General features: G+C 41.4%; 1 protein-coding gene across 1 annotated transcript in view; it reads left to right on the top strand.

Moving 5' to 3' along the window:
* The window catches only part of ABCC2 (ATP binding cassette subfamily C member 2), a 678,688-nt gene extending 654,596 nt beyond the window's left edge, over positions 1–24,092 (top strand). The window contains exons 25-31 of the mRNA XM_078643538.1: positions 11,812–11,938; positions 12,245–12,346; positions 13,623–13,766; positions 17,216–17,374; positions 18,595–18,761; positions 20,126–20,320; positions 22,430–24,092. Of these exons, the coding sequence (XP_078499664.1) occupies positions 11,812–11,938; positions 12,245–12,346; positions 13,623–13,766; positions 17,216–17,374; positions 18,595–18,761; positions 20,126–20,320; positions 22,430–22,559 (1,024 nt within the window). The 3' untranslated portion in view covers positions 22,560–24,092. The remainder of the gene's footprint in view (positions 1–11,811; positions 11,939–12,244; positions 12,347–13,622; positions 13,767–17,215; positions 17,375–18,594; positions 18,762–20,125; positions 20,321–22,429) is intronic.
* Positions 24,093–26,738: the final 2,646 nt, after the last annotated feature.

Genomic DNA, 26,738 nt, shown 5'->3' with positions numbered 1-26,738 from the left:
GCTGGGATGGAGGGGCCCAGTAGGACCCCCCAGGTATGGGACTGTAGAGTCGGACCACTGTATAGAGTGCTCCTCCTGAACCGTTGCTAACGTCTCGGCCGAGAGGGAGATATTAAGGGCAAGCGATTTGTCTGTGTTTATCTTGAACCCGGACGCCAGTGCGAAAGTGTGCAGTTCCATAAAGAGAGCTCGGAGCAATTGGACGGGGTTGGTGAGGGAAAGTAAGATATCGTCTGCGTACAGGCTAATCTTGTGTGTGTCCCAAATTTGATTCCTGTGATAAGTGCGTGTTGCCGTATCCTTTGTGCTAGCGGCTCCATATAGAGCGCGAACAAGACAGGGGAAAGGGGGCACCCCTGTCTCGTCCCTCTGCCAATCGGGAAGCGGGAGTGACGTATGCCCATTGACACGTACCACCGCATTAGGCATCCTATAGCAATTCAGGGTACGGGTACATAGAACATCCCCATAACCAAAGAGGTGCAAGACCTGTTCAAGATAGGGCCAGTGAACCCTATCGAAGGCCTTCTCGGCATCTATGGTCAACAGCATGCAGTCGTGTCGCACGCGCGACCCTGCTTCAATTAGGTGGAGGACTCGCCTAGTGTTGTCGCTGGTTTGGCGCTGGGGTATGAAGCCGGCCTAGTCCGGCTCTACCAGTTGTGGCATGTATGGCGGCAACCGTCCTGCCAGGATGCTCGTGTATAATTTGAAGTCAATGTTCAATAGCGAAATCGGTCTATACGAGCTACAGCGGGTGGCGTCCCATCCGGGTTTCGGTATCACCGAGATCGAGGCTTCCAAGAGGTCCGCCAGAATCGTGCCAGGTTGGGCAAAGGAGTTAAACAAGTCTCGCAGAATGGGGGCCACCTGGTGACAGAACGTTTTGTAGAACACCGCCGGGTACCCGTCGGGGCCGGGGGATTGTCCCAGTTTCAGCCGCGAGCGATTTTATCTCTTAAAGGTCGCCTTTGATTTTTCCTTCTCCTTTTTAGTTTGTGTTCTTTTTAGAGCACCTAGCAGCTCCTCAGACAGTGATACTGGACCACACGTTTACAGTCAATTTAATCTGCTGCGTGACACATCCTGCGCTGTTACTGTTTATAAACCAGGCTTTTTGTTATGGGATTGTTTTTTACCAAGATCGCCATCAAATTTGGAAGCATGTCAGTCAGCTATCATGGATCGGTACAACGATAATCTATGGATAGTTCTATACCAAAATGTAAGCCTTTCACCCAGTGTAGTGTTTGCTGAGAGGCCACATTGGATTAGTACTGTACATAGCATATTATTGTTTACCATTCCAGTGTGGCCGGCTTGTTGCTTTTACTAACTGTGGCAGTGATGTTGGAACTTTAAAGCAATTATACACTATACACAAAACCATTCCATTGTGATCACCCACTGCTATGGTTAATTTTTCTACTTATGCCCTTTAAATATGGAATAAAATACACCCCTGCCGTACATGATGAAGATATTGCAAGTCACTGAGGAGTTCTAAAACCATATGGAGGAACAAGGCCGAAGGCTGAGCTCTTTTATAAGGTTATGGAACTCCAAGGTGAGGTTCAATATCCTCATCATGTGTGCCAGGGGGTGCTTTATCTCGTTTAATTAATGGTCACACCATCACCTTTCCCACAAACCATTTAAAACCTCAGTGCATAGCTCTTTCATACCAAATAGCGAGCATGTTTCCAAACACGAAGAATACAAATAAAATCTCGAGTGCAAAATTAAGCATATCAAAAACCTGTTAGATATTTGTTGCTAATAGATATTAGAAACAGTTCAATACAAGTCAGTTTTGGAAAAAAAAAAGAAAAACAACTGCTGAAGTTTGGTACGTGTAGAAATATGCAGAAAGAGTCCAGCTTTTCTCTATCTAAGAAGTGCAAAAAATAAATATATTCTCACTTCTGGTCATAGTAAGCTATTCAAATAGGGCAGAAGAAAGAAAAGCAGCATTTCCATTTATTGATTTATACAGCTGCTTTAATTATGCTCCATGACCTGACCAGCCATTCACATGGGCTGCTGGCTCTGGCAGCAGGCATTGGGACTTCAGAACGTGACTGTAATAACCTTATAATAGTCGAGTCCTGACGTCTTTTCTTTATAATCAGTGACTTGGTGTGTCACAGGTCGCCGTTTATAAAGAAAGTAGCGCCTGCCATTCATACAGGGATTACAGAATCCCATGCATTATCAGCATATGGCCATCAAATTTAAAAGCAGCAGCATTTTTGTTTATACTTTCACTCTTTCAACTTATCTTGCATATGTTTTTCAGTTTATCCTTGTTGTCTATTGTGGATGGTTGAGTGGGTGCATGTGAGAATGGGTCAGTGGGTGGATGAATGGATGCATGAGTGTTAGGATGAGTGATAGAGTGTGTGTATGATAAAGTACTGAGTGCTTAAACCAAACTGGAACTTAAAAGGCACTTTCAGTTATACGCCAGACTTACTGGCATTGGGCAATGCTTGTTTCAATATTTCCTGAGTCATGTGAAAGGCTGTGTTTAGTTGGGATATGGGCACTTTTGTTCTTAGGTGCTGCAAAAGCAGTCAGATGAACTTTTGAAATCATCCATTTTAGTTTGTTTCAGTAACATGAATGTCCATACTCTGGCCTTCGTACTTAACACGGGGAGGACATTCCGCTACCGATCAGGCAGAATGTGCAGTGACGGAGCACTGTACAGTTCCTTTACTAACTACAGGGATGTTCTGCAGGAGAAGATTGTGTTAGCTTATCAGATCAGTGTGTGTAAATTCTGCACTGATTTAACAGGTGATACTTAAAGACATTTTTTTAAAAATAAGCACATCAGTTGCAAGAAAAAAGGAAACAGGGAGGCATGAAACGTTATTGCACTATATGCACAGAGCAGTCTGTATTCAAACACAGTGGGGAAAAGAATGCACTGTAATACATTGAATGTACGTGTAACCTGTACAAACTTGTGCACTTGTGCTCATGACAAAGGTCAACTGCGCAGGTGACTGTCTTTAAGTATCATCTGTTGAGACGCTGTTCATTGTTACATACACTTATTACCCAGGTCTCAACTGGGCCTACGGGTACCTCCTGTGGTTTGGTCTTGCAGATCAGCGCTAAGACACATTGGTGAGCAACGTTCAGTCTTAGGGCCCCATTAAGAGCTTTCTGTAGCAATATTCCCTAAGGTAATTTAGATCCAATCAACTACAAGTTATCTGTTCTTTACCAACCAAACATTACTGTGTCAGGAAGCACTAGACCAGGTTTTTCACCAAGTGTAGAGTGGCACCCTTTAAACCCACAGCTGGAGAGGGGCTACAGACAGAAAATAACCCCCATCTAGCCTCTCCAGCACCCTGGGGGCAGCAGACATTGCTCGCCAAGCCAGGCCTCTGTGTGGCATGGCAACATATTTCCGCACCAGCCTTCCACTCTAATCTATCACCTGCTAATGACAGTTATGTTGGACTTGGCCCTTTTTGCAGCGTCATCCCTGAACTTTTTGCCTTCCTTCTGTACTTTTTCTGACCTGTTGTTGGCTGTTTTATGACTCTGGGCAGTTTACAACTGCTGATCAGTGCTAAAGTGTGTATGCTCTCCCTATGGTAAATTGATGTATGGATTAGTGATTCCATAATTGGCTGGTTTGATTTACTTGTCAGACCCCAGTGCATCCAGGGCTTGTACACCAAATGCTGCTGTTGGGTTTGCAGCACTGGTTGTGCCTCCCACAGAAGCAGCCTGTAAAAGTGTATCTCAGGTCTGCCATCGCAGAGCCTGTGTGCAGTCTGGTACTGCCATGTTGACTGGGCGAGTGCACCCACTTGTCAGTCCCTAAACCTTCCCTTTTCTGCATATTAGTCACCCCTATGGTAGGCCCAAGGGCAGGGTGCATGGTAGGTAAAAGGTAGGACATGCCCTGGTGTGTGTGGCACGTCCTAATAGTGAATTACAGCCATTTTGGTTTTTCACTATTGCACGGCTACCTGTTCCCCATAGGCCAGATTGGGTAGTTTGATTATAACATCTTATAATCCTAACTGACTCAGGGAACCAGGTAGAAATTCGAGTTTAGTATGCATGAACTCAGAATGATAAAATATAGCTTTTAGTGAAGGTGGTTTTTACATTCTGTGTTTTAAAATACCACTTTTAGAAAGAAGGTCTTTTCTTGCCTAACATTCCAAGCTTGCCTCGGCTAGGTTGTGTATTCCTTGTCTGGAGTTTCAGTGACAGGGGCTGGGGGATTCCAGGAGACAGGGTGAGTCAGCACAGGGCTGAATAGAGAGATATGCACATAGATGGGTGGGAGGAGTTGCACCTGGGACCTGAATAGGACTGTGCCCTCCCTCCACAATGCTGGCTCCACCTCCTGTGGTGTGTCTGATGTCCCTGGCCTGCTCTGTGAAAGGAAAGAAGGAGTCTTGTCAACAAAGTGCTCCAGGACTGACCAGAACCGGTTTGAACTAGGCAAAGGCCTCGCAGCCTTCAGAGAACAAAGCGAAAATGAGGATAAAAGAGGGGGACCCAGACGCCCAGAATTTTAGGTCAGTTTTGAGAAACAAGAAGAAACCTTTGCTGAGGAGAGGAACAAGAGGAACTGAGCAAGAGACTATCCCTAAGCGGAGTGCTATCTGGGGGATTGGCCTGCAGTGGTTGCCTGACTGCCAAAGAAAGGAGAAAGTGCTACTTTTATTCAACTTGTGAAAGATCTCCAAGGGCTTGAGATAGAGCTTGCTTCCTGCTGAAGTCTCAGGGACAACAGACTTCACCCACCAGCTCCCCAAGAGTTCTTTGGAAGTGCCTGCAGTTGTGTTTGGCTTTCTGAGAGACTGCGTGTGGCAAGGAGCTGGAAGCGCGACTCACGAAGAAGAAGTGTCGCCGCCGCAGCTGCTGGAGTCACATCACTGAAGAAGGGTGTCTCCGCTGTCACTTTGCCTCGCAGAAGCGCCTTGCATTGCCGGAGAAGAGTGTTGCTGTCGCATCAGATGCCGTCGCATCATCGGGAAGCATGTCCCCGACGCAGCAGCTGTCATCGCATCACTGAAGAAGGGTGTCGCTGCTGCAGCTGTCGCATTGCATCGATGAAGCGTCTCGCATCACCAGAGAAGAGTGTCGCTGTCGCATCAGACACCGTCGCATCACCAGAGAGCCGTTTCGCAGGGCCTGTCATTGCTCAGAAGAATCGCTGAGTCCCTGCATGGCTGTCGGGCATGCACGCATCATGTCGCATCAAGGAGAAGACGGCATTTTTGTTTCATTGCACCGGATCTTCATCGCATCACGGCGCTGCTGGTCGCATCGCCACGTAAGCGCAGTAAGAAACCAACACATCTCCTCCCCACGCCGAGAAGAACCGACGCCTCCCCTACGCATCAGTAGGGAGCCGACACATCACCGTTCTTGCATGTAAGGAACCATTGCATCACCTTCCCTGCAACACTTTCGTAGTCTAGCGTTATGCATCCAAAGGTACATTGAACTTAAAGTGTCGCATTTACCATCTAATTCTACCATTTTTAAAGTACAGTATTTGTGGATTTTTGTTTGTGATCTTGTGTTAAGTCTATATAAATATACTTATTTTTATACTACAACTTGTGTGGTGTCCATCTGTAGTGTTGTCACTGGGTTACTGAATATGTTCACAAATGCTTTACACATTGCCTCTGAGATAAGCCTGTATGCTCGTGCCAAACTACCAAGGGGTTGAGCAGGTGTTATTTTAGGAGTGTACCCCCTTACCATGACTAGACGCAAGGGTCCCTCTTTGGTCAAAGATACATACCTCTGCCAACTAACAGTTGGTAAAAGACGGGTGATAGCCTACTGAACCAACTAGCACAAAGAATGGGCTTATCAGGGATCGTCCTGCAATGGGTTTCCTCATTCCTCCAAAACAGATCCCAGAGAGTTAAAATGAATAAATCCCTCTCCAAGCCCCACGCGATCACTCTTGGTGTTCCACAGAGATCCGCTCTCTTACCCATTCTCTTCAATCTATTCCTGGAACCATTAGCAAACTCCCTAAAATCCGCTAACATCCATTATCACATGTATGCAGACGACACGCAGATGAATCTCAAAATCGCCTCCCCAGAGGACTTTATATCCCTCAACTCTACTTTGCAAAACACTCATCTTTGCCTCACAGATAACCATTGCAGGCTCAACGCTGCCAAAACTGAATTCCTTCTCATCTCGCCCGCGAATAACAACCCCAAGAATGATCTTTGGATGATACATCTTGCAGCGCTCAACTGCTCTCCTCGCATCATAGACTCTGCTATATCCTTGGGAATTACATTGGCCAAACATCTGAATATGCAGGATCACATTAGCACAATCACTAAAGGGGAAAATTACCAGATGAACATTCTACAGAAACTTAAACCCTACCTCCCACATGAGGACCTAAAGCAAGCGTTCCAAGCTTTTGTGTTGGCCAGACTGGATTATGGTAGCGCCACACTATGCGGCCTACCTCGATACAAGTTTGCCCCCCCTAGAGCCTCCCTTAATGCAGCAGCCAGACTTATCTCTGGAACAAATAGACAAAATCACATTTTCCTGGCTCTAAAATCTCCACTAAATATTACCTGCATGACTCATAATGCCCTACATTTCAATACCCCCCAGATATCTGGCCCAAAAGCTTGACAAATCAATGGGCTGCAGACATTAGCAAAGTGCAAGCTCCCTGCTTCTGAAACCTCAAAGTTGCCATAAAAAGAAAATGGGTTTATGAGCTTTATCAGTTGTTGCACCTGAGATATGGAATGCTCTGCCACCGGATATTCGCCTAATTTTATCTACCTCCTCCCTCAAAAAAGAAGCAATACTTGACCTCCTCATCACTGACTATTTTTAAGAGATCAACTTATTACTCTGTTTATTTTCAATGTTGTTCTGTCATACTTATATGTGACTATATTCCTAGTTCAATTTATTCTTTACCTTCCTTCATGTAAAGCCCTCTGATACCCGCTATGGTCATGTTCGTGCTATACAAAACTTTATAAATAAAATAAATAAATAAAACGGGTAAACCCCACAAAACAGGGCAAAACCAGCCTAAAATCACTTGGTAATTCTGGTTGTGGAATGATATTACCCGTTAAAAGGAGTATAACTTGTGATTCGCTTTACCTCAAGGAGAGTACAGTCTGGCATCCTTAATTGCCCCAAATCTCCTTTCATTCTCCAGAGACCTCAACTGCCACTGTAATCCTCAGTCTACACTCATTCAACCTCAGTTGGCTGCTAGGAGCACCTCCAAATTTCCATCTGAGGTTACCTGTAATCTCCTACCGATTCTTAGCTATTTCTTATAATATCTTAGTGTGAAAAATGGGGTTGTTGTTTAACAGGAGTGTGAGCCCTGGTCAAGCAGCAACCACAATCCTTGTCAGGGTAAGACACAAGCCAACCCTAAATTAGCCGGTGCTCAACCATCTGGTAGCTTGGTACAGAGCAGTTAGGCTTAACTTAGAGGCAATGTGTAAAGTATTTATGCAACACTTTAAGCAATATTTAAATGAAAAACACCACACAAAAAGGATCCCACACCAAGTAAGAAAAATAAAACGTTCTTTAAAAAAAAAAAACAAGACCAAAACATTAAAATTCACCAACTGAACTTATATATTCACTTTCAAAGATTTGAGTAAAAATAGCTAGTAAAAGCACAAGCACCAACTGTGGATATCTGGTACCGCCAGACCGGGACGAAGTCATAACCCCAGGCTAACCGCAATGGAGTGTGAGCTGGCTACAGGGATCCAGCTGAGCAAAGTACGTTAGTTCCTGGTTTAGGTAGCGTTGCAAGGATCCGCGTCGAAGATGCGTTGAGCACCAGTTCTGAGAAGCTGTGAGGCTGCAATGCAGAGTCTGGCATCGTTGTCGAGTCTGCCATCAGCGAGGAATGCAAGAGCCTGCATTGTGGATGCTTTGCGCAGTCGGGACGATGCAGCGGTTCCAAAGAGCTGTGATGCAATGCAGGTCTGTGCGATGGGTCTAATCAACGCAGCAGCAGAGATGCATCAGATGTGCTTTGGTTTGTGCTTTACAGCAGAGGAGAAGCATCAGTTCTGCTGAATCCACAGAGGCTGGCAGAGCACCTTAAACCCACTTCCAAGGGTCCAGGAATACGGTGGCACCACTTGGCAGGAGAGACTCACAGATGGGAGAGTCCAGCTGCAGAGGCAAGGTTGTTGTAAGCCTGTTATGTCCCTGAGGTTTTAGACAGGAAGGCCAGTCAACTAGCCCTTGGAGTCACTCTTTATTCTGGGTTGGCGAGATGCAGGTTCAGTCCTTCTCACCTAGGCAAGAGGGCAGCAGGTCAGCACAGTAGGGAGAAGTTCCTTCAGCGCAGCGGTCCAACAGAGTGGCAGTTCTTGTAGCAGCACAGCAGTCCTTCGTCCAGCCAGAGTATTCACAGGTCCAGAAGTGTACTGAATTGGTGCTGTCTGAGGTCCACTATTTATACCCAGTTGTGCCTTTGCAGTGGAGAAAAGCTTCTATAGGCATGCTTTTGAAGTGCACAGATGCCCTTCCTTCTTAGCCCTGATTAACTACAGAGGGTGTGCAGCCCTGTGTGTAGCTAAGACTCATTCTATTCGAGTCTAAGTGGGGCTGAGTCCAGCTCCCCCCCATCCTGACAGCCACGCCTTTGCTCCCCATTGTGTGGGGTTTTCTAGGAAAAGTACACAAAGCCAAACTGTCACCCTCACGCAGTCATGTGACCCAAAGGCATGCTGCAGGCATCAAATGGCTAAGGCAAGAAAGTGGCAACTTTCTAAAAGTTGCATTTTCAGACTTGCAATTTAGAATCCGACTCCACCATAAGGTAGGATTCTAAATTGCCTCCAGAGACACCAAACATGATGGTATTATCTGTTCCCATTTGGAAATTACACTTATAAAATGTAATAAAGTAATTCCAATCTTATCCTATGGGGAGGTATGCCTTGCAGTAGTCAAAAATGAATTTAAGGGGTTCTCACTACCAGGACATGTATAACTTAAAAGTACATGTCTCACTTTTTAAATACACTGCACCCTTCCCTTGGGGCTGTCCAGGGCCTACCTTAGGGGTGACTGTTATGTATTAAAAGGAAGGTTTGCACCTGGGGAAAAAGGTTTATTTTTGCAGGTCGGAATTGCAGTTTAACACTGCATATACACAGGCTGTAGTGGTAGGCCCGAGACACAGTGTTGCAGGCCCACTGGAAGCTTTTAAATTACAGGCCCTTGGCACAGGTAGTGCCACTTTACATGGACATCTAAGATATCCCAAGTTAGACCTAAGCCATCTATGTGCAAGTTTTCAGCAAGCTCTCAGAAAGTCCTGCCTGAGATTTGAGCTCATGTTATGCTACCTGTGCAGCCATGCATAGAGGGGGGGAGTCTGTCAATTGCCCCTCTATTGTATGGAGCTACCTAAAAAACTCAACAAGATTCTGTGTATTCTGCGAGCAACATAGTTCGATACATTGCGCTGCTTGCTCTGATTTTTAGCGCCTGGAGATTGTCCTGCACTTTAAAATCAGTATGAACAGCACCTCGCAGTGCAACAGAGGGTGCTGCTTCTTTTTGCTGCTCGAGTAGATTTTATATCGAACTCAGCTTTTTCAACGTGAGCTACAGCTTTCTTAACGCGAGCAGTAGCGACCTGCTGCGACAGCCCGTGTTGAGAAATCTTGCTGGGAGACGGTCTAGCACTTGATTTTCTTGCTTTGGCTCACCAACTTAACTTTGGTGAGTTGCATGCGAGAAATAAACTCCACACGTGGTGAATGGCTGAGGTTTTTTTTTATTCTACGCTCCAAGTGGAGTGCAAAGTGGGAAAAACTTCACGAACTCCATCAGAGGAGCGGAGCTTCCTGCCCACCCCATCTCTATTGGTCCTCCGTCTTTCCAAAGACACCCTTTTAACTGCCCCAATCCCACCATAAGTTACTGTCTCCTGACCCTCAGAGACTACAAGAGACCGAGACATTTACTCAGCCTTGAACTAATGCTTACAAACTCTCAACTGGCCATCCCAAACCCTTGTCCTACTGCAGTAGTCACCAGTGCTTCTCTACTAGCTGTTATAGCCTCCGTTAGTACCAGAGCCCCTATGACTGCCATCATAGCTCATATGACCCCCCCCCTGCCAGTCTGCCCCTCACTCTCCAGTCTAGTGTATTCAGCATGCATCCAGGAAAAGCACTAAGTTGAGAAATATAACCGGGAGCTAGTCTAGCACTCGATTTTCTCGCTCACCAACTTAGTGTTGGCGAGTTGTGGGCGAGAAAAAACCCAGCTACGCAGTGATTGGTGGAGTTTTTTTGAAACTTTGTGCTCCAAGTGGACCATGGAGTGGGTAAAAACTGTGCAAACTCAGCCAGAAAGTGGAGTTTACCTAAGGCCCGCCACCCAACCTAAGAATAGAATTTGTGTTATTATTAGCCTACCCACGTGATCAATGTGAAACATACGCATATTTTCAATGTCTCCAGTTGAAATTAACTGATATTGTGTTTCCTGCAGTATTACTCATTTTATATCAAGGCCAATACAATAACTCACACAAAAACAAAAAAGGAGTTCTCTTAAAGTTATTTCAAATCACTTATCCGCTCATAAGTCACTGGAAATAGATTAACTAAATCCTCGCTTACACATTCTCCGATATATTTATGTTTTTAGTTATAAAATTAGGGGCATATTTACAAGGAAATGGAGGAGCGCGGAGCTGCAGCATATTGTGCAGCGCTGCGTTCTGCCATTCCCAAAATGCAGGGATGTACCGTATTTACAACAATTCAGCGCACCCCTTTGTTTTCCATAGCAGCTGGCGCTAAAAATAGCTGCCTAGCACCCTTGTGCCATAGTGCAAGGGTGCCTGTGTTGCAGGGAAGGATTGTTTATGTGCAGGAAGATATACCTTCCTGCACATAAACAATCATTAATAGCGTTTTGCTCTTTCTATTTGTGCTGTAGAATGCAGCACACACAGAAAAAGCAAAAACGAAGAGAAATAAAATAATTTCTCCTCGTAGAGCCATTCTAACGCCTGCTATTGCATGGCACTGCCTCAGATTTACACCGACTTGTACATCTGAGGCAGTGTCAAAAAGCAATGGGTGTGGAGCACCCACAGCAACACCCATTCCATGCCCCTGTCACGCTGATACTTGTGTGAAAGGGTAACATATTTACAAATCGGCGTTAAGCCACAAAAATTGGCTTAACGCCACTTTGTAAATATAGTGCAGGTAATTGCACCAGAAGAACGTCAGTAAAAGTGACATTCCAGTGGCGCAGACCCCTTGTAAAATATGCCCCTTCGTTTTGCAGGAAAAGTCAGTGTTTGTGTCATTTGTAAAATGTAAAACTGCAGGGTTCTCCTGCGTTTTAAAATTAGTCCGCTTTCTTTGCAAGAGCTTTTCTGGATATTAACTTCTTTTCTTTTAACCGTGTAGTATTCAGCATTCTTCCTTCAGGACGGAGTCGGGCGGTCTGGTTTACTCCCTGGGGTTGATGTCTTAAGAAGGCTGCTATTCAATAACATTTAAATGTATGAAATTAGATTTTTAAACCTATTTTAGTGTACATATTAATTTGTTATGCGACGTTAACAAAATATTAATGCTAAAAATGTTCGTTTATGCAATTTGCAACTCTTTTGCATCTAAAACGACAATGAACGTACGATAATAACAGGTGAGGATCAGGTTGTCTTGGGGTGAAGGAGAAAATACCTGCTGGTAAATAGAAAGTCAGTTTCATGTTGTTTTTTGCTTCCTGCAGGTGGCTGGCCATTCGCCTGGAGTTTCTTGGAAACCTCACTGTCTTTTTTGCTGCTCTTTTCGCTGTGCTTGCCAGAGGAACACTTAATGGCGGAATTGTTGGTCTGTCCATTTCTTCTGCTCTAAATGTGAGTGACAACCACAAAACAACTGTCAATTGGGTACAATGGTGTGTTCAATAATCAGTTGTCTATATAGTCTTTGTGCTTTTCATGTTGGTCTTTTGTCCAATGTTCTCACGTGGAAAACGTTATTTGTTGGTAATATAATGCTGAGTGCAAGAATATCTCCTCATCGCATTTCCATCCAGCATGAAGTGCTATAAAATGACTGCCATTTTTTATGGACGTGCTGCATATTGAAATTCTATTTACTGGTGTCAGTGGTGGTCCCTTTGCCTGGGAGTTATTTGCTATTGCATGTGTCAATCACAGGTAACTCAGACACTGAATTGGTTGGTGAGGATGACCTCAGAACTGGAGACCAACATAGTAGCCGTGGAGCGAGTCCATGAGTACATCGAGGTGGAGAATGAGGTAAGAAGGGAATAAACAAGACTTCATGGTAATGTTATGGTTGCCTTATTCATTGCTGGGCCATCAATCTGGAAGAGTGGCCACTTCACAATGAGATTAATAGAGTGTGCTCACTCAAAAGCAGTGTGCACATGCGAACCCAAGTGTAGAATTCAGTACCCTCCTCGATCACCACTGGGGCACTAGAGGTGTAGTGAATGGGTAGAATCATTTCAGTATCGTTGCTGATTGCTGACTGCCAGATTTATCAAAATATCATGCAACGCAGCAACACAACTCTCTGCGTGACAGGGAGAGAGCAGGAATGCATCATACCCACTGAGACATGACACATTCCAGCTGTCTCCCTATGCTGGCGGACTGAGTACTGCCTAGTGCCAACGGTGCAAGAGTTGCCTATGTTAGGATTGTTTTGGGCAAGAAGGGACACCTTCCTGCACAGAAAACAATCCTTACAGGCATTTTCCTCTTTCTATGTGTGCTGCAGAAGGCAACACATGTAGAAAGAGGAAAAAACGAGACAAAATAAAAATAATTCTCCTGGTTACACCTCTGGTAGGAAGGCATACCATTTTGGTGCAATCCCATGTTTACTATCCTTATTATATCTGAGATTACTATCCTTACTATATCTGAGATTGTGTCCAAATCCATGGGTGCATGCACGGGAACATCCATGCTCCACCAGTGGAACATCTTCCCAAAGCAGTGATTTGCAGTACCTCACATTATTCTGGATTTACTACACCACATAAGGTGGCTTTGCGTGGCATAGTAACTCTTAATGCAAGGGCTTAGTAACTCTGATCCTCAGTCGCTTCAGAGGTTCTGCTTTTTAAATTTCTGGTATATTCCCGAAATTAGTTTAAGCACATTTGTAAACTGTAATTCTAATCCATCATGCATTCTTTGTTCAATAACTGCTGAACTTCCTTGTATCTTCCTTTGTGAAAGTTTGATATTATGACCCTCTGGTCTCACTTCAGGCCCCTTTATATTCAAAATAAAATGAGGACACCCTATCTAGGTTATCCAGTTTAGATCCTGTCCACAGCAGGAGTCTTCAACTTTTTGCTTGAAACCTAAATTTGGAAGGCCGAAGGGCAGGGCCTCCAACTCAGGTGGGTCTTTAAGTAACCCCTTTTTCCACCAGAGACATGATGGTTAGATGGTGGGTCTTTAATGGTAGAGGGATTTAACCTGTAAGCTTGTCTCACTGGAAGTGGTGGAAACTGGGGCCTCAAGATCTGTAGTAATTGTTTGTATGATATTTCAGGCACGATGGGTGACAGATCATCGCCCTCCACAAAACTGGCCAGACAAAGGGGAGATCCAGTTCATTGACTTTAAGGTTCGGTACCGCCCAGAATTGGACCTAGTGTTGCATGGAATATCTTGTGACATTCAGAGCAATGAGAAGGTGAGTAATTAAAATTTCCAGAAAGGTGGCATTATGAAGTGTCGATTAGTGAATCAGAAGAATATCCCACTTTTGGGGATTATCTGAGAACGATAGACTTGTTAGTACAGACGTGTTAGTTGAATTGTGCTAATACAGATTTCCTTGGCAGGATGTTAGCCAACACGTTTGATTTGACTACAGTTCTACATGTTCTATACTTATTTGTATTGGCTTTCAGTCAGCCCTTTTCGTTCACTTGTCTACTGTCATTAACATTTTTCTTCCACCTATTACAGCAACCACGATGGGACAATGGGCTATCTTCACTGTGACTGGCAGCAGTCTGCTCTTTCTCAAGGAACACATCCACACTAAAAGTAGTTCCCTTCATTGTCGGGGACTACTATAGCCAACGTGTGATTTTTCTTTTTTTTAAGACTAAAACATATTTTGCTTTTGCCCCATTTTTGTTTATATTGGTGAGCACCTGGCACCTTCCCGCATAAAAAGGTTTTACAAAAAATCATGACAAAATAAGAATTGACGAGCTCAAAGGCTGGCTGCAAATACCGGACCTATTTGGCTTTGCTAATGCTTGTTTGGACTGACATGGCTTTAGAAACATTCCATTAGTATAAATATATTGCACATATGCTAGGGACCTTAACACTGGCACAGTCTGGAAATACTGCATATTTTTGAGGGGTAACACCCATCATTGCCATCCACCCTGCACTGTATACACCTTACCTAAAATGTAATGAGCAAGCTATGCTTATTTTGCTGCCAATAGAACATGCTTCTGTTCTTGTCCTTGCCCCACCCACGGCAGAGGAGTCTGTTTCAAAGCAGACATTTAAACGATAAGCCAGATGACTTAAATTCAGCTTGATTAGAGCCACTATTCTACTTTCTGTCTCTGACTTGTGGTCCACAAACACCTGATTCAAGAGCGTTTGTTACTACAATGCTCAACAAAGTGCCCTGAATGAATAAGCAACGTGGACTGCTGGCCTCTGTACATACAGCAACATGTGCTCTCTGTTCTCTGCTGCCCTTGTAATATTGCCCAAAAGACTCCTTAACTTTAATCAACTATATTCCAAGAGGATCACCCTAATAGTCGACTTACCTGCGTGCGCACCATATTATTTTTACTTCTGTTATTCTCTCTATTTGTTGTGTTAACCACGTCTTCTATGACTATATTTAAATATCTGAACAAATCTATGATGCTTTCAGGGGCCTCGCTTATGGTACAAATAAGACCATATCATTAGTCATAAATCACATAACTATTTATAGAAATAAGTTATTACACCATGATGCATAAGAATCTATTTAACATCTTTTGACTCGATACTAATTCTGTCGATGGGTTCCGTTTACCTTTAATTTATTTTTATGTTTTTATTATAGTCCACTATACAACTACCAGAAAGAAAATACCACAGTGTAACAACTGATATCTGCTTATAAATAGTTGCTTAAGGCTCGATGTGGATTCTTATTAAAAGAAATATCAAAACAAATGTTATTGTGTCAACAAACAGAAAAACTCCAGTATCGCCTGGATTCTCATTATAGTCCATATTAAGTATTAATACATCTAAGTTGTCAACATCTATTGTACCAAATGAAAGAAAAACATAGTGAGCTTAAAACGTTAGCCCTCAACAATACAATGTGCCATGTCAATGTTTCAGTTCCATGTACGGACCCACACCACCACCATGTCCTATTCATTGTTGCTCTACATAATAATGCCATCACCCATCATTTTGTTATTCCAATACTCCTATATCTGTTGTCATTGGAGTGAGGGGCTCCATATATTGCACTCTTTATATTTTCCACCTCAACTGACCGCTGAGTCTCTGCATGAAGAATTGATCAACTGACTGGAGACGCACTAGGATCCCAGGTGCAATTATAATTGCGCTGGCATTTATATAGTGCTTCATACCCCGGATAAGGCACAGAAGCGCATTAGTGCTTAGTTCAGAGTATTAAATTGCAGTGTAGCCTGTCTATGAAGACTTTTCTGATGAGTGACCAGAGTGGTGCATTGAGAGTACTGTCTTAGGCTGCTGCACCAAGGCACGTAGAGGGAGGAAGACAAAGGATAGCTATAGGAAGAGGTAAAATGCTTGCATTATTTGATTTTTTAGCCTAAATTAGGTCACTAAAGTATCCAGACAGAAAAGCAGTTAATGGCATGTGCTATGTGGTCAGCAGGGAGCATCCCCTGTGTATCCTGGGCTCAGATGTAGGTAAATGTCAGGGCTATAAACTCTTCCAACTAAGTAGGTGTATTCCAGCTCTGGTAGAGTGAAAATTGGCAGAACTCTCTTTACAGTAGTTCTGCCTCAGGCACGCTATAGTACATTTTCATAAATTTATGTTCTACTTACGTTATCAAATGCTGATTTCTCCATTTAATCAGGATATGAAAATAACTTTGCTAACATTTTGCCAGACAGATATATAACATTACATATTTTAATTACACCTAAGCCTATCCTCTAGAAAATGTAGGTGAACCTACACTGTGAAGTTTCGTTTGGCCCTTCAGTCACACAAACGGGCACACTTTTTCATGAGATAGTATGCTACTTTTAAAAATATATTAGACCCCCTATCTTGTGGTTTTGCAGGAATACTTAAGGGGTGATTTATTATTATATAAATATTGGTTTACCTACATGGTGAAGGAACTTTTCTTTACCATGTATATCTGAGTGCCTTTAAACTAAAGCCCAGACAGAGCGCAGTAGGTTTTCTGGCAGCCAAATACGTTGTATGTATGTGCGTGATGCCGTTTATCTTCCATGCTATTAGTTACGTTTCAGCGCCATCTACTATGGCCTTATAGGAAAGTTAAATAGACTTGTAGGGTGAAACCAATAAAGCAAGCGCACATATAGTGTGGCACTAATAGCAGTGACACAGGGCACAGAGTCGAAATGCCACAAAAGCAATTTTAAACAAAGCAAAAAATCTGGGGTCGCCATATATAAAAAGCTAATTTGCTACTCAAATGATTTCCTAATGTCACCTTTTCAAGGTAAACTTTCCAAGTTCATTCATAGGTTTTACTGCCCAAAATGTAATGAAACTTATACATTAAACTAACATGTAATTTTCTGGCCCAGTATAAAGCATAATTATTTCTCTGCAGCACCAATCTAACCATGTATCTATACAAAATTGCCTCTCTTCCTCGTGGCTGATTTAGTGCCAGGAATGGCTGAGTACACCTCAGGATGTCCAGAATTAAAGTAGACTCCTGTCCAACAGGTGAAGGTTGGGTAGGTTTTCATGCATTCCCTATGGTTAGAGCAGCCCTAGTACCCTAAATACCTCATATGTTTAGTTATTTTGCAAATAACAGATTATACTGTGAAAACAGCCATTTGAAGGCTTGGTTAACTCTTGCATTGATCTCAAGGTGTCCTTCTCCTCAGATTGGCATTGTGGGCAGAACGGGTGCAGGAAAATCATCCCTGACAAACTGCCTCTTCCGTATAATCGAGGCGGCTGGTGGCAAGATGGTGATTGATGGAATAGACATCTCAACTATTGGGCTGCACGATCTGAGGCAACGACTGACCATAATCCCACAGGTGGGAGTTAATGTTAATTAATGATGCTGACGGCATAAAAATATTACAAGAAATTGGAAAAGTCGGTCTCCAAATGTTGTCAGTAGACGCATCTGAAGCAACTCATCACTGCACCCTTCGAGTAGTTCAATTTGTATGACTGTCTTCCCTCATCCATAACATTCCAGTTGACAGGATGTATGTGTTCATAGATTTAGTGTTACAAACTATACTTCCAGGATGAAAAAAAGACAATGTCAGCCTGTTTTAGTCATGTTAATAGGTATAACCTTTAATTTGTTTTGCATAGCACCTATTCACAACATTTGTTTAAATTTCGCTTAGATCTAAAGGCAAAGTCAGTTTCTAGCTTCACAGAAATAGGAAAGGAGTGAATGTTACTATTTCAAATATCTGACAATTCTAGATTTCCACAAGTATGGTTCAATCACAAGTTTAGGGTCTGGGGTGGGTGTCTGTGCAGATCTACCTCCGAGAACGGGTTGGGTCTATTACTGTATCCCATGCATGTACTTTAGCACCGTGGAAAAACATGCAAAGTAAGTGCTGAGGATTAAGTGGCTTTCAAGGGTGAGAATAGACACTCCCATATGTACTGAAGATGTAAGGTAAGTGGTCTATCCACGAGAAAATATATGTGCCCTTAAAATAAATGAATAAATGTACACTTGTGATACATTTACAAATACACATATTTGACACTGCACTTCTGCATTTTTAGTCATATGAATACTTGTGGAAATGTACAGCTGACTTAGATTTCCAAGAGTGCTCCAGAGATTATTTGTGAATCTAAAGGAAATAAAAAAAATTGCTTTAAATGTAGAATACATGTAGAACTGGTTCAATTGTGTTCTAGATTTCCCCCAACAATTCACTCTCAATTTATAATCGGTGTGAAGCCATTTATCAGATTTAACATATTGATTGAGACAACTACATTCTGAACTTTTATGGACGACCTCTGATGTAAACAAAGGCCTTTCAATTATTACAGCAATCTAAATATAAGAGACAACCATATTATTTGTGGCATCCTTTGGTAGTCAGGAATTTATCGACTCCTTATGATACCTCTGCACTACGAAGGGGCTTCAAACAATGTGTCAACCTATTTATTATTGATTTGTTTTAAACATGCTATCATTGGAACTAAGAGTGCTCTATATTTCTCTTCGGTAAACATGACAGCATCTTGTTACCACATGTAATCTTTCTAGGATCCAGTGTTGTTTTCCGGTTCTTTGAGGATGAACTTGGATCCCTTCAATGCATACTCCGATGAAGCCATCTGGAAGGCCTTGGAGCTGGCCCATCTCAAACAGTTTGCTGAAGGTCTCCAAGAAAAGCTAAACCATGAAGTGAGCGAAAGTGGAGAGAACCTAAGGTACGGTAATCAGGAAATAAGGTAGATAGGTGAGGATAGGGAAACAACAGGTGGGGGGCAGGAGAGAGCCTTGTACATAAAGAGACTGCTAGTGTAATACAATGTGTGGAGCCAAAAGATCCAACCAGTGGGTTTATGTGGGAACCCTAACAATGAAACACAGAATCAGAAATATAGTAGACAGGATTGTGCCGAAGTCCACAAACAAAATTTCAGCTGCTTACAGAAATTGTGTCTATAGGATCTAGTTGCAGGCATAAGTTCTTGATATATACAGACTTTGAAAGCAAAGAATGTTTCAGTTGAATCCACTCGTATCGTGAATTCAAGTTTCAATATCGTTTACTGATTTCTGTTGTGATTTCTCTTTAACTAGTAGAATTTACATTGATTTTCCCTTTGTGCTCATATAACTTAATATCTAAACTCCTGAGTTGCTTTTCAAGATTATGTTTTAGTAAATATGTGACAGGACATCAGTCCCAGAAGCAAGTAATGTCTTTGCTGTAAACTTTTGCTGTTATTGATTTCCGATACAAAAGTTCTTGGTGGGCTGTAGACGTTGTAGTGTATGTAGGGTATACATGTTATTAACTCCCCAAGTTTAAAATGTATCTAGTCACATGTAGTCTCTGTGCAGTCTGGCTTTTTTCCCCTAACATTTGTCATGATTTGCCATACCATATTGATTAGCATTACCAGCTCTTAAAACAATGGGGGAACAGTGGATTCACGGGATCTTGATGGAAGACCTGGCCATTATTCTATTAAATGATTCCATTCCTCAATCAATGATAAGGTTTCTCAAAGGGTCACAGTCCAATTAATTTTCTGAACCCATCAAAGCTCTGAGAGGTACACTCATTTTAAGGTCAATTTTCCTTTCCAAAACCAACCTCAATGTTGTCAATGATCATAAATTACATAACATGAGTAAGCAGCCCTATTAACAAGGTTGGTCTGATTGTCATTACAACAGGGTTAAGCTAAATGAGATGCACAATTATATAACTAATTAAATACTAACACCATATTATAATTATAGTGTATGATACATTTAGCATGTTTCACATCTTAATTTAGTTTTGTGGATTTTGACACACTGAATACAGCATTTTCGTTGTCATTGTGAATGCCTGATTAAAGCATGCAACTGTGTCACTTTGTATATCACTTGAAAACTGTAAGATGGAAAAGTGACTGAAAAACATTGCATGCAGGCTTCTTGCCAACCAGGAACTTGCTGTGTCTGTATCTAGAGGGATATGCCCGGTCCTTTCTCCTCCTCCAAGTGTTTAATATTGTTTGTGTGATATGCGTAGATCTAACAATCTTTTTTTTATTTATTTATCATCATTACGCAGTGTTGGCCAGAGGCAACTTCTCTGTCTAGCGCGAGCCTTGCTTCGGAAGTCCAAAATTCTAATCCTAGATGAGGCAACAGCTGCAGTGGATCTGGAAACAGACAATTTAATCCAGACTACTATCCGTAACGAGTTTGCGGACTGCACGGTTCTAACCATTGCACATCGACTCCACACAATCATGGACAGCAGCAGGTAAAGCACAAAACATAGCTAAACACTTTTTGCCTTACCTGGCAGTCTAACAAAATTCATTTTCTACTATTCCTCTTTATCCTAACAGTTTCTTAAACCTTCAAGAACCAATATGAACACAAAATAGAACCCTTCTGTAATCGCACATAAAATGCAGTAGGTTATTGCATTAACTACTAGTACAAAAACAGACCTAGACTATACAAGCACTTACTAACTTCACCCTTGTTTAGGATATATCGTTTGTTGCATTGTTTTTGCAAACCTTACTCCCCTTTTAATCATTAATGGGGTAGTCGATATGCCCTGGGATAGTGCTTTTTTTAAACCATTGCCCGATTCTCAATGACTAAGATACAGTTGTGAGACCACTCATACCACACCTACTTTCGTGTCCAAGATATATTGTGATAAACCGAAAAAAAGTGTGCAAGAGCGAGATGGCACCTCACGGGCGCACCACCAACGGGAACCTGACTGGTACTCGCCAGGATAGCCCTGTTCTCATCATTGGCACCATCAAGCTCGAAAAGAAAAAATTATAGTGTCCAGAAACTCAACACATAGAGTTTGTGAAAGAAATGCAGTGAAAATAAATAAAGAAAGAAAGTGACCAATACAGTGTCAAGCAACACATTAAAACACTCCCAATCCAACACAGATATAAAATTTTATTCTGTCTCTTGTGTTGGGTATGGAGGATAAAAAAGAAGAAGTAGTCATGGTTATCACCTATTTAACCAACCCTACTTTACTTGCCGACATGTTTCATTGCCCATTAGATTTTAGGCAATTTCTTCAGGGCGTCATGTATATTAAAGCCACTGCATATGGACCCAAACGTCTTCACAACCTCATCTGGCCATGGGTGCTCCTACCAGCCGGGGGGGGGGGGGGGGGGGGGAACAAGGTTGTTGATCACATTCAATGAAAAAATCGCCTACGGTCGATTATTCAATCTTCCCCTTCAGTTTACGGAATAGTGGAAGAACACCGGCCGTGTCTCAGCCCTTCCATTAACTAACCAACTGAGTCAGAATATTCTGTTATATTTTGCCACTGTTAACAATCTTTATAAATAGGAAAAAAATAATTTGATTAGACAGTGGTTCAATATGAAAGAGGTACAATGTTTTAATCAGTGAAAGGTTTATTATATCAATATTTTAAGTACAAATGAATTTAAATTACTAAGTAAAATTGCAATGAACAGTTCACCAATCCGTAGTTCTGAGCCGTAACCATATATAGACTGGAAACTATATACAAATGCAACACAAAAAACCACAGTGATTTCTGATGTGACCCGTTGTTGTATTGTTTCCTAATTGGCCCCCACACAATTGTCCTGATGAAGGCTACCCTGAATACATTTTAAGAGTCAAACCGTTGTTGAGATCTTCAAATATTAAGGCCAACTTCTTAATCCGATAACTTTTTGTGCACATAAATGTTTATTACTTACATAACAGGTAGTTGAGGAGGACATCTCCGCTTGTGTTTTTATATTAATCACTGTGCAGCCTATTCTATCTTGTCTTTCTATCTATTTAGGTACCCATAAAGTGCATTTGTATATCATAAGCAGTGAATGGGATTATTTGCACTGCATCTGGATTTCTTCCTTTGGTGTATATCACAGGACACAGTTCCTGATTTTCAGGATCTCCACATAGGATATTTCACACACAGTTACTCTAAAGCGGACTTTTTTTTGCATAGTCAATGCTGTCTTGATAAGCTAGTGCAGACTTGACCACTCTGAACCTACGCTAGAAACTACTGGTGTATGAGGTTTTCTCAGACATTAGACTGAGCAACATTTCATTAATATTGTAGTGAACAAGAGCACCCTCTGTGAAATTAGGGTTTTGAATTATTACCCTTTCAAAAAAGAAAGGTGTGGCCACCCAACTGAACCAACCCAATAACCAATCTTATTTGAAATTAAATAATCAGATTAATGTGGGTCTGATGATATATGGATAACAGTGGTATGAGACACAAACCCGGGGGGGGGGGGGGGGGGGGGCTTTTGATTAGATGCGACAATACTGCCCCACATCAAATTGACATTTCACACATTATTTGTTATTTCTCTGGTTCTAGGGTGATGGTGTTAGATGCTGGCAAGATTGTGGAGTTTGGCAGTCCACAAGAACTTCTTAACCAACAGAAACACTTCTACTCCATGGCAAAGGATGCAGGCATTGTCAACCCAGAAGACACAATATTGTAGGAAGATTGCACCAAGGAAGATAAAAAAAAGGAAGCATGTACAGTGATATCTTTCACGTTAAAATAGCCTTGCAGGTGATCCTGTTACACCAGTTGCAGAAAAGAGCATGTCTGTAACATGCTTGACAAGGTTTGAAATAGTTCCTTTTCCATTACTCCGGGTTGGACTGTTTCGAATAAATAGCCACAACTTGATCCAAGAGGGGTCAGACCCAAGGGTGATCCAGCTTCCAGGTTTAAATAAACTATACAAAGAGTATTTTGTTATAGAAAGAGAAGCTCTCAAGATACAATCTATTTATTTTCACCTACACATTAAAGATTACCAGAAACTGCCTGCAGTGATGTATTGTTAGGCACTGCGATCCGAAGCTGCATTACTGAAGAAATAAAATTCCTATGTCTTCACAATAATCGCAAAGTATGTTGAGGCAATTAAAGGACTTCAGTGAAACACTGACAAAATGAAATAGAAACTGGCAGATATAGGCTTGGACACTTAATCATGTCAGGTTTAATGGTCAAAATGCAGCACAAAAGACCAAGAATGCTCCTTACAAGTAACAGCAGGTCACTGGCTTATTTGTAAATGATAGTTTGAAGGTAATGTAGATGCCGGATAGTGTGCCACATCTAAAACCAGAAGTGCACTAACATGGACAGCAAGATGCATCACTGCATTCCATCATTCAAAGAGCAGGTTGAACAATAAACATATAGGGCTACACGTAGCGAATAAACAACCTTAACAAATAAGACAGACCTATGTATACTTATATAGATAAAGAGGACTACTGCATTGAAACCATAACCAGAAAAATGGTGAGAAGATGACTGGCCACTTTCACAGGAAAAATGACTTGCTTTGATGAAGCAGTTGAAATATAGCAGCACCACTTGCTCTGTCTTCTATGGACCAAGTTGAATAATTCTTCACCTACATACCTTGCAGTGTGCCTTGATCAAGTTAGATCAAATGTCGCATAAAATGTGGAAGGATACAACACCTTTTAAAAAATTCCAGTCTTAAAAAAAATTATACTGGTGTGGGGCAATGTTTTTGGAGGTTTGGAAAAAACAGGCACCAAATCAAAGGAATCTGGTTAATACTGGAAAACATATGATACTATACACAGTACCTCAGTCTGCTTGGATGTATGGTAGATTGTACTTTCCTAATCCTGTTCCCAAACTGCCTTTAGTAGTACTTTTAGTAATACTAGTATAGTATTCGAAAAGTACTACAAAATGTTATTCACAAACCCTCAGAAGTAAATTTTCACCTCTCCCATCTTTTCTATGTGGAAATCCTCACACACGTAAGATTACTACTTAGTAGTAAATGTTGTCAGGAGCAGAGGGAGTGGCTGGAAAAGGGGGCATACATACTACTAAATTGGGGGCATTATGGAGGAGTAAGGAGGGTTAAGGGAGGGGTTTTGGGAGGGACATGCACCCACCCACAAAAGAGTAAGCTCGTTGCTATTCACAAACGGCACTCCTAAAGATACTATGGCCAAAAGGGGACCCAAAACAGTAGTAAGTTACTCAAGCTCAGAGCTGGAGTAAGCCCAGCTCCATACATACCCAACCACCGGTACTGCACTACCCTCAAATAGAAAATAATAGAGGCATGGATTTTAAATATTACTCCATTGGGTAATAGTTTTAAATTACAAGAATGTATTTAAAATAGGTAAAATATGAATAAATATAATGTAATGTTAAAAAATTGATTTAAAAATAAAACATTCATATAGAAGATTCATTTACATTAATATTTAGCATAAAAACATTTGTACTTTTTTAAATTGAAATAAACTTTTGTCTTTTTTCCTTGTACTTTACAATACGAAAACTCCACAGTCGTAAAAAAAGGGATTTTGCTTCTGTTAAGTATAGGGAACATTTTAAATTTGTATTAAACTTTAAAACCTGTAATTAAATCTTCATTTAATTTAAATTACCATTAAATAAAACGTATTTTTATTTTTAAATTAAATGATAAACTCCCGCTGCAGGTTAAAAATATCTTTATTATTCATTATTAAAAGTGATGTATAGAAATAAAAGTACTTTACTTGTGTCTTAATAAAAGGTGATGTTACAGTAATTCATAAATTCCAAAAACATTTGTTAACATTTTATAATTAAATACCTCGTTTTGATTTTTTTAAAATATTAAATAATATTTATTTTTATGTTTAACTAATTTACAAAATGTAATTCATTTAACATTATTTTCGATGTTTATTTTAAGTCCTTACCTCCATTATTTTTTATGAGAGGGGGTTGCAGCACCATTGAGTGTTCATGTGTGGTGCTAGACAAACTAGTTTCTTTGTGGCAGTAGTAACTTACACTTGTAAATTTGGTTGTACCTCCTTTTTTTCCAGTGGGTGGAGACATAATTCTACACTTCTGAACAATGTTACTCTGATTTTGTGAATGAAGCAATGTTATTCAAAAGTGGAACCGTAAATTACACATGTAAATTACTCACGTGCGAGTTACCTTTGTTATTAGCCCAGATTGTCACATGCTTTGTTTAGCTAATGCAGCGACTTGAAAAACAGTGATTGAAAATACTGTCTAAAAACTCCACACACTTTTCACCATGGAATCTCTAACATGAACCAACCGGAGTACAACAGTCTCTGTTACAAAGGTTACTTTTTAGCCCTATGTGTAAAGCCTGTGAATCCAAAATAAGATCTTGAGTCTAATCCTAAAAGACTAAAAATATTTTAGTCACTGGGCCACTGCAGACCATTATGCAGAGCGAAATTGAATGACAATACGACGGCCACAAGCAAAAAGTTGATAAAGTTACAAGACATTGCCCGGACACGTAATAACCATTTGGATTCAGGACTCCTTGCACCATTGCCATATTAATAAAAATAATTAACTAACATTGTTTCTCGAGTACTTCGTTTTTACAGAAATCTCAAGCTCTAAGAGTTTACAAGAGAGAAATATAAAGGTTCAGGTCATAATTTTGAGATGCATATTGTTCATGTGTAATAGTAGCCAAGGGAGACTCAAAAGTGTATTCTGAGATGTGTGATACATGTGAATGAAAGTGCTATATGTTTCCTCCAGTTAAACATGTTAAATAGAGCATAAAGCAAAGATGGCCTTAAAGGTTAATTGTGGGGTTGGGGACAAGACGTTTCTCTACCTATGTCAAAGGAGAAACAGTCCACTTCCTCCAAACTGAATACTCCCAGCATGTTATCATTGTAGGCAGCACACATGCAAAGAGGAACAAAAGATGAGATATTAAAAAATTTGTCCACGATAATCCTCCCTCGGGGAGGTGCAGGATTTCGGAGCAAATCCCTGTCTACAATTAATTGTAGATAGGGATTTGAATCAAAACACATGGGTGGTTACATTGGAGCACTTGTGCACCACCCATGGAACGCCTTGCTGACGTTAAGTAACACAGGCAGTGCGCTGCATTGCTTTACTTTAGATTAGAATCCAACACAAATCACGATTTGTGTTGGATTGTAAATCCCACCATTAAAGTATCTCAAATCAGACGCAAAGTCTTTGAAAATCTGGACCCACATTTATGTTGGTCTTCGGTGAATACATTCAAAAGAGGGAGAAAGAGATGGTTACACACTTTAAGAGTATATTAATAATGTTTTCACGCTTGTTTGACTCATCAGAAATACATATTCTCCCAGTATCTGTGCATTTCTTGTCCAGTTATAATGCATAGAGATGACAATGTCCTCTTTTCCAGAGTTCAATCAAGCTCAAGATGTAGATATCTAGAGCCCATGAAGGAAATAAGTATATTTGATGGTCATTCCCCCAAACTAAATCATCACATCAAAACAGGAGTATGAACTCCCAGAAATGATGCTCTAGCTGTTAAGATGTTACCAGGGCAAAGAACACCAGGGCTACAAAATGTATAGTGACGTCTCTGCTTTTTGTTGCTGATTGACATGACAAATGTTCTATTCTAAAAATGAAATGGGGGGGTCCCTCCCTTGCATGCAGCAGCATGAGTTGCATGTTCCTGAAGGTGACTCTCTAGTGAGTAAGGGTGCGTTTGGTCTGAAGGATTACAGAGAGCTAGTGGTTCTCCAGCAAGAGAACGGAGCGCGAAGAGCTCTAACCACATCACCCGAATCCAAAATGGTTCACATAGACAGGG

This window comes from Lissotriton helveticus, chromosome 5_1 (genome assembly GCF_964261635.1).
Source record: "Lissotriton helveticus chromosome 5_1, aLisHel1.1, whole genome shotgun sequence".
NCBI classification, from domain to species: domain Eukaryota; kingdom Metazoa; phylum Chordata; class Amphibia; order Caudata; family Salamandridae; genus Lissotriton; species Lissotriton helveticus.
Note: the sequence above shows the minus strand (reverse complement) of the source record. Positions and strands in the feature narration are given on the sequence as shown.